Source organism: Hippocampus comes, unplaced genomic scaffold (genome assembly GCF_001891065.2).
Source record: "Hippocampus comes isolate QL1 unplaced genomic scaffold, H_comes_QL1_v1.1 scaffold112, whole genome shotgun sequence".
NCBI classification, from domain to species: Eukaryota; Metazoa; Chordata; class Actinopteri; order Syngnathiformes; family Syngnathidae; genus Hippocampus; species Hippocampus comes.
The window spans coordinates 2,174,599-2,191,811 of record NW_017805841.1 but is presented as its reverse complement, the minus strand read 5'-3'; the positions used below and the strand labels follow the sequence as shown (position 1 = coordinate 2,191,811).

Sequence of the window (17,213 nt, the reverse complement as noted above, 5' to 3'; positions counted from 1 at the left end):
GACACATGGACCCATGCATAAAACTGAACAGAAAGGCAGCAATTTTGGTTTGAAGCAACCATTTTTGATGAATTCCAAGGCTCAAACTGCAATCTAGGCAATTCGCCCAAACAAACTTCAATCATAAGCAGGTATTTTAACCAGTGTCTTTTAACCTATTGAGCCAAGGCATATAAATTACATTCGAACAGTGAACCATCAAACAAAGATGTCACAAAAAGTACAAAAATAATTATCTGATAAATTGAATAACTTTTTTCCCAATGTATGAATAGCAACAGATATTTTTACACAGGTTAATTGCACCGTCACCATCTAGTGACATGTGATATCATCATGAAGAGGTCAAAAGTGGGATTTTGTCTCCCTTTTTTAGACATTACTTCTTACAATGTGTTGTAATATCATTTTAATTAAATAAGGAATTCAAAGCACAAATCGCTGTTAAAAGTAAAAAGTAATAAAAAATTAACAATCAAGTGAGGTGGTAGCTGAAAAATAACGAATCGCGTAGTTGGTTACGTCCCACTTCTGTGTGAAGAGTCTCGAGAGAAAGGGGAGGCCCTCCTGTGACGTCACTCAGCCCCTCCCATAGTTTTGAAATTTACATATCTTGTGGTTCCCGGCGGAGTGTGCGTATGGAGCGTTTGAGCAGTTTCCAAAAGACGAAGACACACCTCGAAGCCAACCGGTGACCGTGAGATGCACTCTTTTTGACCGTTTCACCACTTTTTTTTTGTACACAGCTGGAAGCAGTGGTGACGCCGTTTGACTTTGTGGTGAGTGTGTGTCTCTCTGAATGTGTGTGTGCGTGCATGTCTGGGTCTCGTGCTGGTTTGAGGTTGCGTTCATGAGCGTCCTGTAACAAAAGCAGCCCGATTGTGATTGAGCGTCAAGGGTTGGTGTTTTTGTGTGGGGGACACGGGGAGGTCATTTAGTGTAGCATAACCACACAAGAGTAAAACAAGAAGCGGGAAAAATGAAGGCAAATTTCAAAATGCAAACTCTTTTGTTGTCCTTGTGCTGTGGCGCTATAGTAAGCGAACGGGACAGGAGGAGAAGATGTACTGTGACGTGTAGTTTACACACACACACACACACACACACACACACACACGCACACTACATTCGTACGTCTGTATACTTTCGTCACTTGTCTCACTTTGCGACATTTAAACTGATCGAAATCGTTTACCTCAACAACGTACTGCTGATCTTAGCGTACCTTTTACAGCCTTTGTTTCGTATACAATGACACGTGCAGATGTCTATGATTCACGGAGATTATCTAGATTGAAGATTTTCTTTCGAGTTAAAGACGACTCAACGAATGGGTATGAGTGCATTGCACATTGAGCTGTCATCAGGCCAACAGTATTAAGCAAGTATATGTTGCAAGAAATCTGTGAAGGTATACTCACATTTTAGTCAAACTAACCAAAATGAGTTATGCAAACATTTGGGGTCAAATTGGACAGTGTTTCAAAGATGGCCTGATCCAGGTGGCGGTGAAAGCGCAACTTTAGCCAACTTTCTGAGGTGGTCAGGTGTGACAGCCACAAGTGACAGCCGGTATCCTGTCCTGCCCTCGTCCTGTGCAGTCGAGGAGCTGTCCTAGCGATCTGCGAGTTGAAGGCGCCCTAACATGTGTTAGCCATTTGCAGTTGCGTTTGCTAAAGGATTTACATCTGTTTTCTGATCTTTGAACCCCCTCCCCTCTCTTTTCTTTCCGTCTCTTGTTTCCCGTAAGGGTGGATGCTGTCAGGCGTGTTTTTGTTGCGAACGTTACAACTGGAATGCTCATATGGTTGTTGCGCTCGAAGGAATTTCACTCTGAATGAAATACACTGGTTTGCCGTTCTTGATGGGCCTACATGTCCATTAGTGGTTCTGGGTCATCTCTCGGGATGTATCATTACCGAGTTGGCAGTGTGTGTTTTGACCTAGAAGAAGCTAGGTATTTGGATAAGGATTTGGGTGTGTGTCTATGAGGGTTGACTGCATGTTTGTGTGTGTGTGTGTATTTGATGGTATTACTTGAAAACAGTCCTGCCGGTCTGTCTGTGGGTGAAAAGTGTGTGCGTCAGCAGAATGTGCTGATCCTCAAGTCTTACACTACTTGAGAGATTGTTGAGTTTTGTACTCGGGCCTTGTTGTTGGTGCATTTCAAAGAATGCCTTGTAGTACTTCGAAAGTGACGTCGTGAGCTGCTTTGAAGAATGACCCTTCAGGACTTCACCTTAAAGGAGACATTTTACGTAGTCTTCTCACAATTTAAACCATTTCTCCGGTGTCTTAGGCTACATTCACACTGCAGGGCGCCATGCCCAATTCAGATTTTTTGTTTGATTCAACCTTCCTATGTACTCTTCCACGCTGCAAAAACAAATGCAACTTCTAATGTGAACGGAACACCCCCGACATAGGAATGACGCGGGAGGAGGTAGAAATATTTTGGGGAATCAATGTTCTTCGATCTCCTCATTTCCCAACATTTCAAGGAGATATCGACTGAAGATAACATCACGTCGTTGCAGCGTGTAAGGAATGAACTGTCTGCGTGGCAGAATCACTGCTATCACCACAAATGTCCACTTAATGCCTCATTTACAAGTGATCTTAAATCAAAGTTAAATACAAAATCAACATTGTTCCTGTAACTTTGCAGATTCGCAGATGATTGTTGCGTCTCGCAAGCAGTCTCCCCAGCATTCAAAGTGTGTATTTGGCTTTTGATGAGTGGGATGTGTGAGGATGAGTGTTCATACAGCTGACGCATCAGATCCATGTCTGATTTATATCCACATACAAAAGTGGCCCAGGACGTATTTGAAAAAAAAAATCTGAATTGCACTTTGTTCAAAAATCATACATGTCACATACAAGCAAAGAAATTGGAATGGAGTTGCTGTGTGAACATAGCCTTCGGCTAGATTTGCACTGCATGGTTTAAGTGACACAATTCCAAATTATTCGTTTTTTTGGTTGTTGTTTTTTGCTCAAGTGGGTATTTATATGCATACTGTCAGTTTAAATGGAAAATATATAGGAGATTGGATATTTTGAGATGAGAAGAAATGCATCATATCTCCCAATATAACTGATAGATTGGATATACATCATCAATGCCAGCTAGAAGGCAATGAATTGCACCGATTAGTGATGTACAGTGGTGTGTAAAAGTGTTTGCCCCGTTCCTGATTTCTAATTTTCTTGCAGGTTTGTCACACTTAAATGTTTCCCATAATCAAATAAATGATCAATATTAATTAAAGACAAAATAATTTTTTTAAGTGAAGGTTTTTATTGAGGGAGAGAAAAAAATCGTTGGGTCATTTTTCTGTTGCAGAACCCAAACTTACTTAAGATTACGGTCACAAAATTGGTAAAGAGCAGAATTCATGATTCCATCAATCGCGGTATGTCATCCAGGTCCTGAAGTGGCAAACAGCCCCAGACCACATAGTGCCACCATTATGTTTGACTGGTGGTATAATGTTCTTTTTCTGAAATGCTGTGTTACATTTACGCCAGATGGAGCAAGAATTATACCTGTCAAAAAGTTCAACTTTTGGGACGTCGATCCATAGAACATTTTCGGAAAAGTCTTTGCAATTGTTCAGACGTGTTTTGCAAAAGTAAGATGACCCTTTACATTTTTTTTTTTTTTTTTGTCAGCAGTTGCTTTCACATGGGAAGTTGCCATGGATGTAATTTTTGCTCTGTCACTTTCTCTCTGTTGAGTCATGGATACTAAATTTAACTGAGGCTAGGGAGGCCACCAGTTCTTCACATGTTGTTCTTGGTTTGTTTTTGGCCTCCTGGATGATTTGGTGCTGTGCTGTTGGGGTCATTTCTGTAGGTGGCCACTCTTGTTCCATGCTCTCTCTCAATTTGTGGAAAATGGCCCTGACCATGATTTGTTCCAGTCTGAACGCTTTAGGAATGATTTGTTATCCTTTCCAGAGTGTCAATTCATTTATCTCATCTGTTCTTTATTTTATTTGCATCATGGCCTTTTGTTGCAGCTTTTTGAGGTCTTTTGGCCGACTTCACTTTGTCATACAGGTTCTCTTAAGGTGATTTCGTGATTGAACAGGTCTGGAGGTAATCAGGCTTGGGTGTGGTCGGTGAAAATGAACTGAAGGTGTGATTTGCTATCGTAAATTCATGATTTCAAGTAAAATAAGTCCTTTTTCACAAATGGTAAGAGGGATTTGAATATTTTCCCCCCCTTTAACAAATCACCATTTAAAACTGCATTTTTGCTGAGGTTATCTTTGATATTGTGTTGAGGAAAATTTCTAATCAAATACTGTCATGATCCTCAAATCAAAGCTCGACATGGCCTACTTTGCAGAAAATGAATATTTTATAATGTCACAAGTGATTAAGAGCAAATTTTGGATTCGCATCGTGCTCCAGCCATTTATTGAAATCTTCCTTTGTTTTTGTGTTTTTGCCCGCTGCTGTTGTCTGTAAAATCTGTTTTGCCTTATAAATGAACTATTAGGGCGCAAAGTAAACAAGCTTGACATAACAGGACAAAGGCTCGGTTTACGTTTGCCCTGCGGCTTTAGATTATAATATGACAAGTCAAGTATTGACTTTTCAGTGCGTGTGCAATATGTAAAAGTTAGTCACGCCGGCTCTTTTTGTTTGCTTGGCACCGTATGTTGATTCACTTAGAAATGAGATAAGATAAGACTGAAACACACACCTATTGAGAAATGGCTTTCACAAAGAACTCAATTGATTGGGCCAGCCCAGTGTGAGGCTTCAATCATGATATGGATCCATAATTGTGCAAGGCCACTTTGCAGCAGCCCCTGAGGACGAATGACAACGTCCAAGCTCCTTTCCAGACCGAGAGGTAGGAGTACTGTATAGAGAGATTGAGTGTCGAGGCTGCATTGGATTGGATTAAGATCTTTGTTAGCCAGTACAGTATCAAGATATATGATCTAATTCTAAACACAAGTAGGGACAGACACTTCTTTCTGTTACTGCCCGAAGCCAACTTTAGCGAGCCGGTTGACTGCGTGATAAAATTGTCAAACAATTGTCTGCCTTGCTAACTCCAAATTATCATACGGATGCCATATTTAGTGTCTTGAGTCAGAGAGAACAAAGACAGTTGTTTTGATCGCCACTTTTGTGTGTTGGTTTGTGTGCGTGCGCTCTCATGTGGATAACTGTGGATCGTCTGGTTGCCCAAGGTAACGGTTGTTATTGGGTTTTCCCAGTCAGCATGTAAACAAAGGAGAACCTCCCAAATCCCCCCCGGTGTGCGCCGGTGCAGCCAATAAGAGCGGAGATCCCCCTCAGCCAGTGCAAAGCGAGGAGGGAGGCGTGACGCCCCTCCACCCCCAACACCCAGCCCCCGCCCGCCCGCTATGAGCGTAGTAGCGCACAAAGCTTTGAATGTGGAAGTAGAACAGACTTAACAAAGACTTTTTTTTTTTTTTTTTTTTTTGGGTGGTGTCAAGCCCGACTTGACACTGCATAGCCGGATGTAACTTGCTTCATCCTTTTGGGGTACAGTGGAACCCCTGATGGCCAACACAATCTGTTCAGATTTTTCTCCGTAGGAAGACATGGAAATATAAATAATCCCCTTTGTAAATCTCTTATGGGCTGTACAGTTCACCACTCTGAGGCCAGAATAGGGCTGGGCGATCTGGCCTTTTGAAGTCCCTGTAAAGCGAAAATGAATGTCTTCTAAATTTGGCGCCCAACAAAGAGTGTTGTTAACCAGCCTGCTGTATTTAAAGGATTCCAGAAATGGCACGTGAAGCAACACCACAACCTTGTCGTAAATATAGACAAAAGAGAACAAACTCCGCCACATTGCATCAGTATTTGCAGCATGTATTATGTTTGCGCAGTGGCATTCATGAAGTTTATGTGACAGTTTTGAGTAGTTACGGCTCTAGGAAAGTTTGGTTTTTTTGAGGAGGGTTATGGGGCGGGGGAGGGTGGAGCTCTTGTAGCGCCTGCCGGAGGTCAACAGGTGACACAAAGTGAAGTGAAAACAGGATGAGTGCAGTCCTTGATGACGTTATTTGCCTTGCTGAGACAGCGGGAAGTGTTGATGTCCCATCAGAGAGGTCACAGCGCAATTCAAATCTTTTTTTGCTACCCTCATGACCCTCTGTAGTCTCTTCCTGTCTGCTTCAATGCACTGTTGGACCATACTGTGATTAAAAAGTACATCAGTAGACTTAATGGATGCATCATAGAATAATATAAGGATGTGTGACTGTGTGCGTACACGTGCGGTCCACCTGTTCCCAACCACGCCTTCGTATGTACATCTAGGAACATGTGTCACTCTCAGCTGTGAGGCAGCAGAGAGGTATGGTATTGAGTCATTTGCATTGACAGGTGTGACCTCTTATTGTACCCTACATCTGTCCCCCCGCCTCTCCACCCCCACCTCCACTCAGGGCATGTGTTGAAATTTTGCTTTGAGTAAGCGTTTGGATTTTGAAAGAAAATGCCTGTCCCTTGCATTCACGTGCTCCTGTCACTCAAAAGCAGCCAAAAACGTGATTGGATATCCATATAGTTGTGTGACAATCATTCTGTAGGTTCATCACATTCCTACAGCGTGACTCGATGCGGCATATCTGCCTTTTCAATCGCCCCCTTTCATTCTGTAATCTGCCTCAAGCCCCCGGAGAGCTGGACGTGTGGCAACAGCACACCGTCGTGTTGGGGCTATGTGGGGAAAACGAAACAAATCTGTCTGGGCTGGATCATGGCCAAGCATGACCAATTTGAATAATAACTGTCAGTTCCTCCAGGATTTTATGAACTTTTTGGGGAATGTTGAAGCCTAAAATGCCTGATTTCGTGCCAGCATTTTCCAAAAAGCAATTAAAAAAAAAATAAAGAGCTTTTGTTGGTATGAAATATTAACTTTCAGGTGGAAAGAGTGTATAAAATACGGAAAAAGACAAAATTTTATTTTTACACTTCACAAGAAATATAAAGTGCATTATGTACCACAACAGCATATCTACAATCGGTAACACAAGGTAACATAGCAATCTTAGCCATCGCTAGTCGGAATGTAACTGTAATGCCCCTGCAAGTGGTCAGTGGACACAGCTGTCGGTGCACATAAAACGACTTCACTAAACAAACTCTTAAGAAAGCAAAAATGGAATAAGCAAATTCGTAACATATTAGCCGGATAACAGCCAGCCAACTCTATGCTCCCATTCACTGATGCCCTCGTCACTCACCAGGCCCAGTCCCGCCTTTGAAAACTCTTCGTGCTCAGTCACATACTGCAAGTAGAACATGAGGATGGCGACCCCAAGTGAATGAAATAATACCTGAAAACTCCGCATGCACGTGCTTGTATTTAATAAGGCAATCGGATTACTCGATTAATCGTGGGTTAATCGACAGAATTCTCCATTCTAAAAAGAAATAAGTGGGACTTTGAAGGTCACTTTTTTTATTTTTCAATTCATCATTTTATTTAACCATTACAATTGCAATCTCAAAATGTAAAATTTCAAAAAGATGAATGATGAGGCACAGAGATGAAGCATCGAAGGGAGAATGAGTCCCTCCCACGTAAAAACAAGAGGCAACTCACTTTCTGGCGTGCATTCCGATCTTCTTTTATTATAATGGTCGACACACTGTACGGAGCAGCTAGCATAGATGTCTTTGCTTCATTGCTACATTTGTGAATTTGAGTCATTATTAAAAAAAAAAAACGTGAAGTAAACTCAGAGTGAGGGTGTGACTGGTTATTTTGTTCTTCAGTGTGATGAAGGAAAAAAAAATGTTATCTGATGACTATGATGCATGTGACTATTTTCTATGGTTAACTCAACAGAACACTGCTATGATTCATTCTGGCCATAACACTGCCCCAAAAGAGAAAAGAAAATGATGCTGAGCAGAAAAAAAAGGCTGTAGATTGGCCAGTGCGACGTGCTGGAAAAACAGCTCCTTTGATATCGCATACAAAACTTACATGCCTCACAATCTCTGCCGCTGTGCTGGCCTTGTGTGCTCGCATGACTGCACATCTTATGTTTTATGACCCTAAAACCCCGGTTGTAAATTCCCATAACCCTGCATCTCCCTGGTGACATCATCACACAGTGGGAGAGGAGGGATGCATAGGAGGTACAACAGAATAGAAACAACCCATTCTCTTGTCTCTTATTCTTCATCACCACAGAGTGCAGGCGGTCTAAGCGAGATACCTCATACTGATTTTTAACATCTTATTAATTGAGAAAAAGTGAGATGCCCATATTTGATGAGGGGAAAACATCCTTGTACTCATACTGAAGCTCTTACAGGTAATCTATACTGTATTTACTGGAAAATATTCTTCAAATGACTGCATGATGATCGCCTACATTTTGAAACATAATAGGCTTGTTGCTTGTTTCAAACTCCACACATTATGACATGACCTAAAAATACGTGACAAAGAGACCTAAGGTCAACTGCGGATGAGTTCTTGATTGAAATCTTGGGCTCTCTATGAGGCACAACAACCAGGGACAGCAGCAAGATGGAGGATGTTAACCGGGGATAATGAATGACGACAACAGATTTAGGCAAACAAAATAAGGCTTTTTCCGCCACAAATTATCTCTTGCCAGCATAATTCCCAACAGCTTCTGGTGTGAAAAAATACTCTGTGTAATGTGAAAAAAGACGAGTTTTATTATTCATTTGTTATCATGAGCTAATAAGTCACTGGTGGTGTTGATGTTTACTTGCTTGACTTCATGCAGGCAGTGTGGCTTTTCTTTCGAGCTGCAATGATTATTTGGATAACTCAAATTGATTACAAAAATACAAGCCGTAACACAATCTCGGCCCTTGAAGCTTCGTGGTGATGGTATTTCCCCACGGACTAGTGTGACGGCAGACATTCACGCAACTGTGTCGAAAGAAGTTAATAAGGACAAAAGAGTGCATAAAAGACCGATATCTCCAATTTGATAATTGACATGCAGACTGGCTCTGAACAGCCAACTACACTCTCATTCGCTAATGTACACGTCACTCAATTGGCCCGGCCCCGCCTTTTAAAGCTGCACACACTCAAAAGTCACAGATCCTGCAGTATAGAATGTGGAGATGGCAAATCCCAAGTGGAGATCAATAATACCTGCACCTAATATGCATATTTTATTATTTGCATTGTCATTCAATAATGCAAAATCAGATTTTATTTGCGATCATCTTTAGAACAACTGATTCTTAAAATGTTTGATAGCTGCAGCTCCCACTCAGCAACTGTTTGAATGCGAGTATGAATTGTTGTCTGTCTTTGTTTGTGCTCTGTGGCGCCCAGTCCAGGGTGTCGTCCACCTTTTGCTAAAATTCACATGGGATATTTTTCCTGTATGTTGCCCCCAACGAAAAAGTTGAACCTCACTGTTCTAATGTCCCTCCCGTCCTTACTTCACCAATTGTTTTTTTTTTCCCTTATGCAATTAGTTCCTTCTGTCTTTGCAGACATTTGCACCACTTTATTTCCACGCTGAGCGAAGTACCATTGTTTGTAAATTTGTCCAAGCACGTCACCGCGTGACTCTACTGTGATTTATCTGCTTGGTTGGTCATGACGTGGCGCGTGTACGTACATGTGGACCGAACATGGCCTATACAGGAAATGAGCTCATTGTTACCGCTAGCTCCCACTCCCCAAGCAGTTCTATCCGTCACACTTTCTCTCTCACCCCAGCACACTCAAGCCCCCACTCCCACCACACCCCCTACAGCTGTCAGTTAAAAGCCCATCCATCTATCTCTGTGCTTTAATTAGGACCTCTCCATTTATGGCTGAATGCTTGCTTCATTAACAAACAAGCTGCTGGGCGCGTACCAGGTTCCGTCCGGCTTGTAATATAAGGGTGTGTTTGTGAGTGTGTGTACGCGTGCGACGAGACAGTTCGAGAGAAAATGGATATGAGGGGGGGGAAGAGAGAGTTTGAGAGAAAATGGGTGTGGGCGATGCTGTAGGGGTATTGATGACGCCATTTCCCCAGAGGGACGGACCTCCCATCTGTGAGTAGAATAGACAGTCTGGATTTTTTTTTTTTTTAAGACGTTGTACAAGATGATTTAAATGTGACACATTTTGTATGCACGTGAGGGGTTCATAGTTTTAAATGTGAAACCAAATGATCGTAAAGCTTCTCGTTAGGCCTCAAGAAAGCACACAAACTGCAAGATGCCGACCCATATGTTTAGCAAGCATGACCTCCACACGCCGTCCTGTGGAAAACACATCGTGTCGGTGCTGATGTCAGAATGGGTGTGGCCAGCAGCACCCAGGCGACAGAGATTACCCCTGAAACCTCTGAAAAGGCCTTCCGTCGTTCACATCACCATCCCGGACAGGAAAAGAGGGGTCAGATGGGGGAGATGACTGCCTGCTGCTCCACCTCCTTGCTGTCTGTGTCGGTTCCGAGTCTGAGCAACAAACCAGTTGAGAGGCTCTGATATTTCAGCAGCATTGTGTTCAAACCAATATTCCCACAGGAAATAACGGAAATAATAATAATAATAATAACAACAACAGGAATTGAGCAACACAGGATAAAAATGTACTTTCAAGCAAAACATACATGTTTTAAAACAAACACATTTCAAAAAAGGTGATGTTAGGTCGATAGATAGTTGATAGATAGACGTTAGGAGGTCCCTAGCCTCCCTAGCCGTAAGTTGAATTGTTTTGAAAATTGTAATGCATTCAATTTAAATCGATGGAAAAACAAGCTAGGTACTGATTAACCCGCGGGGCTAAGAGTTTGATACACATTTGCCCAAATTACCTTTCTTGTTATTTTTATGTGAATTAATATCATGTTATTCATTAATGTGAAAGCAATGACAATTTATTATTCCTCACTTAGGAAACAAATATAAATATGCAACAATTTATAAATCTCTGCCAGTGTTTTCACTCACTTCTACAACACTCCTAGAAAGTCACAATATCCACTCACTGGTGAATAATAGCCTGATGGGTACTCATGGTCCTCAGAGGCTGCATGGTGCTTGCAGGCACCCCTGCTTAAGAGGAATCCTCAAATCTTTTGTTGAATTACCGTTTTTTCTTTTGCGGGTGGTGAAACAAGGAAGTTGGTGATGAGAGACTACCCTGATGTGATATCCGTTAGCACAATTGCTGCGCCTGCCAACCACACTTGCCATTCACTCATTCAATCATTTGCTTCCTCTTATATTTTCTAAAACTGTCACTCGTATAGTGGACATTTTCTGTATGCTCATAAGTGTGATGATTTTTAGGCTCTGAGATAGTCAGTCAGTACAGGCTAGGTGGATGGCAAAGAAGGAGTCAAGTAAACAGTGGAAATGTGTCTCGGGCCACTCCCTTTTCCACTTCCTCGTGACTCTGACCCAGTTTTACTCTCTTTTCCCCCAACTTCACTCTCATTTAATGTCTGAATGCTTTTCATTTAGTATCCTTATGAATGCTTTGCTTTTTTTCGTCTAGACACAGTTCACAGACTTCTTTTGGAAGGCTCATTGCATTTTTCTGTCTTACTGTGTGTGTTGCCTGGGGATGGGAGCGTGTGTTGGTTCCCAAGAGCAATAAACAAAAGTTTTGTAATGGGATTCCCGGTGGGTATTGAGTGTTGTCCCAAAGCAGCACACTGGGAGAACACAAAGGCACATAGGGGTGTTGAAAGTGAAAATACAAAGTCTGTACACGATCTGTCCGGTGTAAAGTCCACCGCTGATGTCTGCTAGGACAGATTCCATGTTGACCCTTATGGTGATTCGCTGTGTCGGAAATGTTATATAACCTTGCAGCAATAAGACCAGAAAAATGTCATCATCATTGGCGCTAAATTTGATGTAGAAGTTCAAAACATCTCTCAACTTAGTTGCAGGTGTATTATCAGTATATCTGTTTCCAAAGTTTGAAGATGGAAAACTAAAAAGTTCTCCAGCGATTGGAGCGGTACAGATCAGGAGATCAACAAGATCAAAGATGAACATGAAATGGTGTATGACATTTTGCCAACGTAATACCTGGGAAATGCACGTCCTTTTTGTTTAAGGCTTGAGATGGAAGACCAAGGTTCTCTCCAAACTTTTGTGAGGTACCGAATGATAAAACATCAAACTGATAGTGTATGTTTCCTGGACAAGATGTACTGCGAAAGATTATCTTGCTTGCTTGGAAAATTAGCTTGTAAAAACAGTGCTCCCTTCTCCCAGTTGATGCAAGATGGAGGGATCATGTGGAATTCATTAGTATATAGAAGGAAGCTAACTGCGAGGCGTTGTTTTGGAGCACTCACAATGTTGTGCTGAAGATGCGGCATGAATCCTAAGGATGACCACTGAAGCAACCCTTTCACTGGTGAAAAGTAAAATCAGTGGAACCTTTGCAGCTAAAAGGTTTTACTCAAAAGAATTGGCTATCTTCCCAGTGGCTGGAGCTTTTAGTGTCATAATACAAGACTCTTGCAGCTTTAATGGATTAAAAAGGTGACTACTAAAAATGGCGGTGGAGGTGAATGCATGCTCCAAGTTGAGCATCATTTCGAGGCACATAAGAAGCATAACCATAGGAGTCGGCATGCTATTTACGAACCAAAAAGAGTGTTCAAAGCAACAGATGGCACCATAACCTCCAATGTTAAGGACGTTTTCGTGAATCAAAATCAGAAAAAGGCACATTGGCAACGAAAGCAACCCGAGGACAAAGGAATATTCAATGCAAAAGCGCGCAACATATTTACGTTGCTCCATGGTCAATAGCTCTTTGCATGTGGATGAAATGCCAAACAGATTGAAACTACAATATAGTTCGTAAAAATTCCGGTGTCTTTGTGGGCATTAACTATTGACTGCCTATGCTTTTATAAGGCAGCGATTCTCAAAAGTCGTAGTACGTGGGCTGTAGGGCGTGACTCACTCGGAATTGAAGCTTTGCACTGACATTTTAAAATCTGAACGATTCCGGGAGAACAGGAATTTTGGTCCCAGTTCTACCTAATTATCAATCATCTCTTGTTGGGAGATTCGCAGAATCATATGTTCAAACTATGTAGAATTTTACAGTGTCTTAACATTGTTTCAAGTCCAGTAAAGTACGGGTCAGTTGTACAGTAATTAACTTTTACGCTTTTTAGGAGCCATAGCCACTGTGTGATTTTTAACTGAACGCATTTTCTATGCTAATGCATATTAGTGTTGCTTATGATGGTGGTACTTGGAGAAAAGAAGTATTTTTTTCAAGTGGTACCTGGTGTAAAAAGTTTGAGAACTCCTGTTTTACGGTGTTTTAACAGATGGCACGTTTGTATAAAGCTAAATGGAACCAGAAGTGACAGTAAATAGAATATTTAAAGGCAACAGCGGTAAGGGCAGAAGTGAAGCGGGGAGCTCCAATTTGAGGTTGCAAGACCCCTTTGAACTCGCTATGTCACTTCCCCTCAGCCTGGGGCCGCGCAGGAAGTCGGAGCACATGTGTTAAGCTAACGGACAGTTTGACAACACTGCCAGCCTTTGAGAGCCTCCGCCCCCTGCTAGTGGCACGAACAAAACCCACCTTTGATGTGCACAGCATGCGTGGGCTCGCACACAGACATAGACGCCCTCACTCCCTAATCGACCCCTTTTATAGCCCCCTGCTCGTCTACACACATCCCTGCATACTGGCCCTAAGGACATTTAACTGTTATATTTGAGGAATGGGATAAAGTACTACGACCTAAAAATGACAAGTAATCACTCGTAGCGATTCAAAGGTGGTGACAGCTGGAAGCTCGAAATTTGAACACCCTTTAGGATTAATTTAGCAAGGATTACAGGAATAATGCTTGACTGTTTTGCGTTTTATTTGGATTTCTGTGCATACAGTGAACCCATGTAGGGGTTAGGAAGTCGGATCCCAACAACCCCTCCATCCCCAAGATACTCCAAGACACAAATAACTTCTTCGCTGCGATGGCCGTTAATATTTGTCAGGTGTATTCGTCAAGTATGTTTTCAACAGTTAGGCATGGAAGAGGGCCTCGCACAGCTTGTCTGTAAAAACTAGGGTGTGAATGTCGGCTTGTCACATCGAGCGTATTGCCAACGCATTTAAAGTCAAGACAGGTTTTGACCCCTCACACTCAAGAGCATGTGTTATTACAAACACCCCCCGCCCCCCCCCACACACACACACATTTACACGCAAAAAAGTTGTTGTTTTTGCAGTCTGTAATGGATAAATTGCATCTCAGTTTCAATTGGGAATGTTGATTCGATGTAAGAGTATAAGGAGTTACAAGCTTGGTCACTGAAAGAATCAAACGTGTAATAAAAGTACCACCGTGTGTTAAAAGGTGACAAATGAACGAATTTGCACATCAGGCAACAGCATCCTTTTATGTGGAGCGTATCCCTTTGAAATCAACCAATCACACGCCATGTTTATCCCAGGCAGCTTTATGTAACATGACATGAGCGCCTGCTGCTTGTGCAGGGACGACGACCTCTAGTGGCGCGTTGCCTCAACTACACGGACCCTCAGGAGGGATGCCATTGTTGTTGTTTTGGATTTTGAGGAAGCATTCCCATCCTACGCTGAATTCTTGGAAAAGAGGCATTCAGAAATGATTTGGAAAAGACAATACTTTCCTCACGAAGACAAAATATTTGAGTTTTCTTTTAAAGCAGTACTGTATACTGTATTAAACAGAGTTGGGTGGGAGTTGAAGATGGGCGGGCGACAGAGTGTGTGTATGTGTGCAAGCACAGCTATAAAACAGACGTTGAATTCTGACCGGCTTTGCTTTGATGCAGACAGCTGTGCAGGCAGGACAAAGCAGAAACGCTCTGAGATTTTTTAAAAAAAACGACTGCTGGTTTTCAATTGTGTATCAGCTGTGCAGGCAGGACAAAGCAGAAACGCTCTGATTGAGATTTTTTAAAAAAAACAAGACTGCTGGTTTTCAATTGTGTATTTTTTTTTCTTGACAAAATAAACCCAAATAGAAGCCATGGCAACAATGTTCAGATATCCCGTCTTTCCTCATCTGCAGGGTGAGTTAAGTAATTGTTGACTTTTTCTTGCACTGTTGTGAATGATTTTCATGCTCCGAACTGTTTTTGTTTTTAATTGTTTTAATCACTTTGTTCGGTGGTTTGGGGTCTTGTTCATGTTTTCATTACAAGGTGCTGTTGCGAAAAGGTTTATGTTTTGACTTGTGCTATTGTTTATTCAAAACTTTACATTTGATTCATAGATGAACTTGAGTCAGGTGCACGTTGCTCAACAAACGTATTAGACGGCCAGCCAAATGTAACATTTATACACTTAACACTTTTGCAAGTATGATAGAAAGATTAACAAATTTAAATGAACTGTGATTTAATGTTATGCCGAGTGAAATTCCTCATTCCTGTTCAAAATGGTAAAATATCAGCCCATGTTTGAAATTGGAAGTCTGCATCAAACCACTTCATGATGCTGGGTGGACTCTTCTTGTTTATATAATAGGTGCTTACATTTGTTATCTTTGCGTAGTGCATTGTCCACTCTATGTAGTGTGCTTCGGGGAACTCCTGCTTTTCCAGCTTCATAAATATCAACTATTACCCAAATGATTTGAAAACATTGTGGCCAGTAATGCAAATGTACAAAAAAGGAGACAATAAGTGAGTGCGTGTGTCTATCTCGTTTGTCAATTTGCATGTGGCTCGTACTTCGACATGTTCTCTTCCCTCACATTATGTAAGGGGTCCATCGTCATTATTCATCATAATCCAGTGCATGGCTTCATGAAAACAGCCCAAGGAATAAATGTTCACTGGACACAATATTATGTAAACCTAATTATAGTGTTATCCAAAACTGCTGTGATATTATTAGATTGTGCAAGCACAGTGAAGAGTCCATTTCCATTCCCACCCATATTTAATTGTTCCATCTCGTACTGGTGGCCTGTGGTCTTGTGTCTGCGTTCAGATTCGCGTGACCCTGGTCTGTCGCTGTCTCCAGGGAGGAGTGTCATGGCCGAGCCCGACTTTCTGGAGGGTGACTGCGATCAGCTCATCAAACCAAAGAAGTTGATCAACCCGGTCAAGAACTCCCGCAACCACCAGGACCTGCACAGGGAGCTGCTTATGAACCAGAAGAGGTTGGTCAACGCGTCATGTGTCGAAGCATTTTCACTCACTGCAGCTTCACTGATTGGTGCTTTATTGACTGAGTCTTTGATTGTTTATCATCACCAAACTATAGGTGGACTTTTAACACAATATCAGAAGTTTGGGTGCATTCAAGCATGATTGAGACAAGACTATTTGTGTTGGTGTTAATTGATGAATATTTTTTTATGAATTGGTTAATAATTAATGATTGATTGAAAATAATTGTGTGTGTGTGTGTGTGTGTGTGTGTGTGTGTGTGTATTGTGTGCATGTGTGTAATTTTTTTTTTTGCTCATCAAAAATTTTGATTATCAGAAGTTGATTTATTTCAGCAATACTATTCCATATGGGAAACCTGTGTAATGCATATATTCATTCCACACAGACAGCTACATTTCATAACTGGAGACCATTGATGTCATTTTCAGTCAACATCAAGTATCAAAATCCCCCTGAGATAGAAAAAAAAAAACGAGAGTGGATTTTGCTACTTAATTTATATTCAAAACATGCTAAATTAAATCAAAATGCAGTAGTTAGACTAGCAGGTGCGCACAGAACTTATTATTGTGAAGAACAATATTGACTTGACTTTCCTTTTAATACTCTTTGGTATGCAATTTGGTTCACTGGTAGGCACAACAACCCGAAGGCAAAACTTTCCCCACATAAACCTACTTTCAGAATACTAAAGTGATGTATTCATCATCTCAAGTTCATTAATAAAAAATGTGTATTGATTTAAAACTCATGAATAGACTCCATTCAAAGAATATAGCTCTCATAGAGTCAAATAAAAAAATCTCAATTCTAAGCATTGCAGTGAAGAGGAGGAGCTGATGGACATTTTATTTTAATTCTCAGCCCAATCACATCCCAGCTGTGGAACTTGAACGCTTTTAAAAAAAGCCTGTGTCACACGTTCCCTTTGTCTGACCTCCACTGATGGAGAGTGAGGTAATGTAAGCGTCATGAGATGTCCTTGGTCTGATGGTCCTCCTGATGCAGGCTGTGGGTGGAAGGGGGGCGGGGGG

At 41.6% G+C, this 17,213-nt stretch overlaps 1 protein-coding gene across 4 annotated transcripts in view; it reads left to right on the top strand.

Moving 5' to 3' along the window:
- Positions 1-602: 602 nt before the first annotated feature.
- The window catches only part of fam107b (family with sequence similarity 107 member B), a 22,894-nt gene continuing 6,283 nt past the window's right edge, over positions 603-17,213 (top strand). Inside the window, exons 1-2 of one of the 4 annotated variants that reach the window (XM_019888371.1) lie at positions 603-779; positions 15,995-16,166. In XM_019888371.1, the coding sequence (XP_019743930.1) occupies positions 16,039-16,166 (128 nt within the window). In that variant the 5' untranslated portion in view covers positions 603-779; positions 15,995-16,038. Of the gene's footprint in view, positions 780-14,912; positions 15,070-15,994; positions 16,167-17,213 lie in introns of those variants that run through there. The other 3 variants (XM_019888370.1, XM_019888369.1, XM_019888367.1) reach the window with 3 other exon arrangements.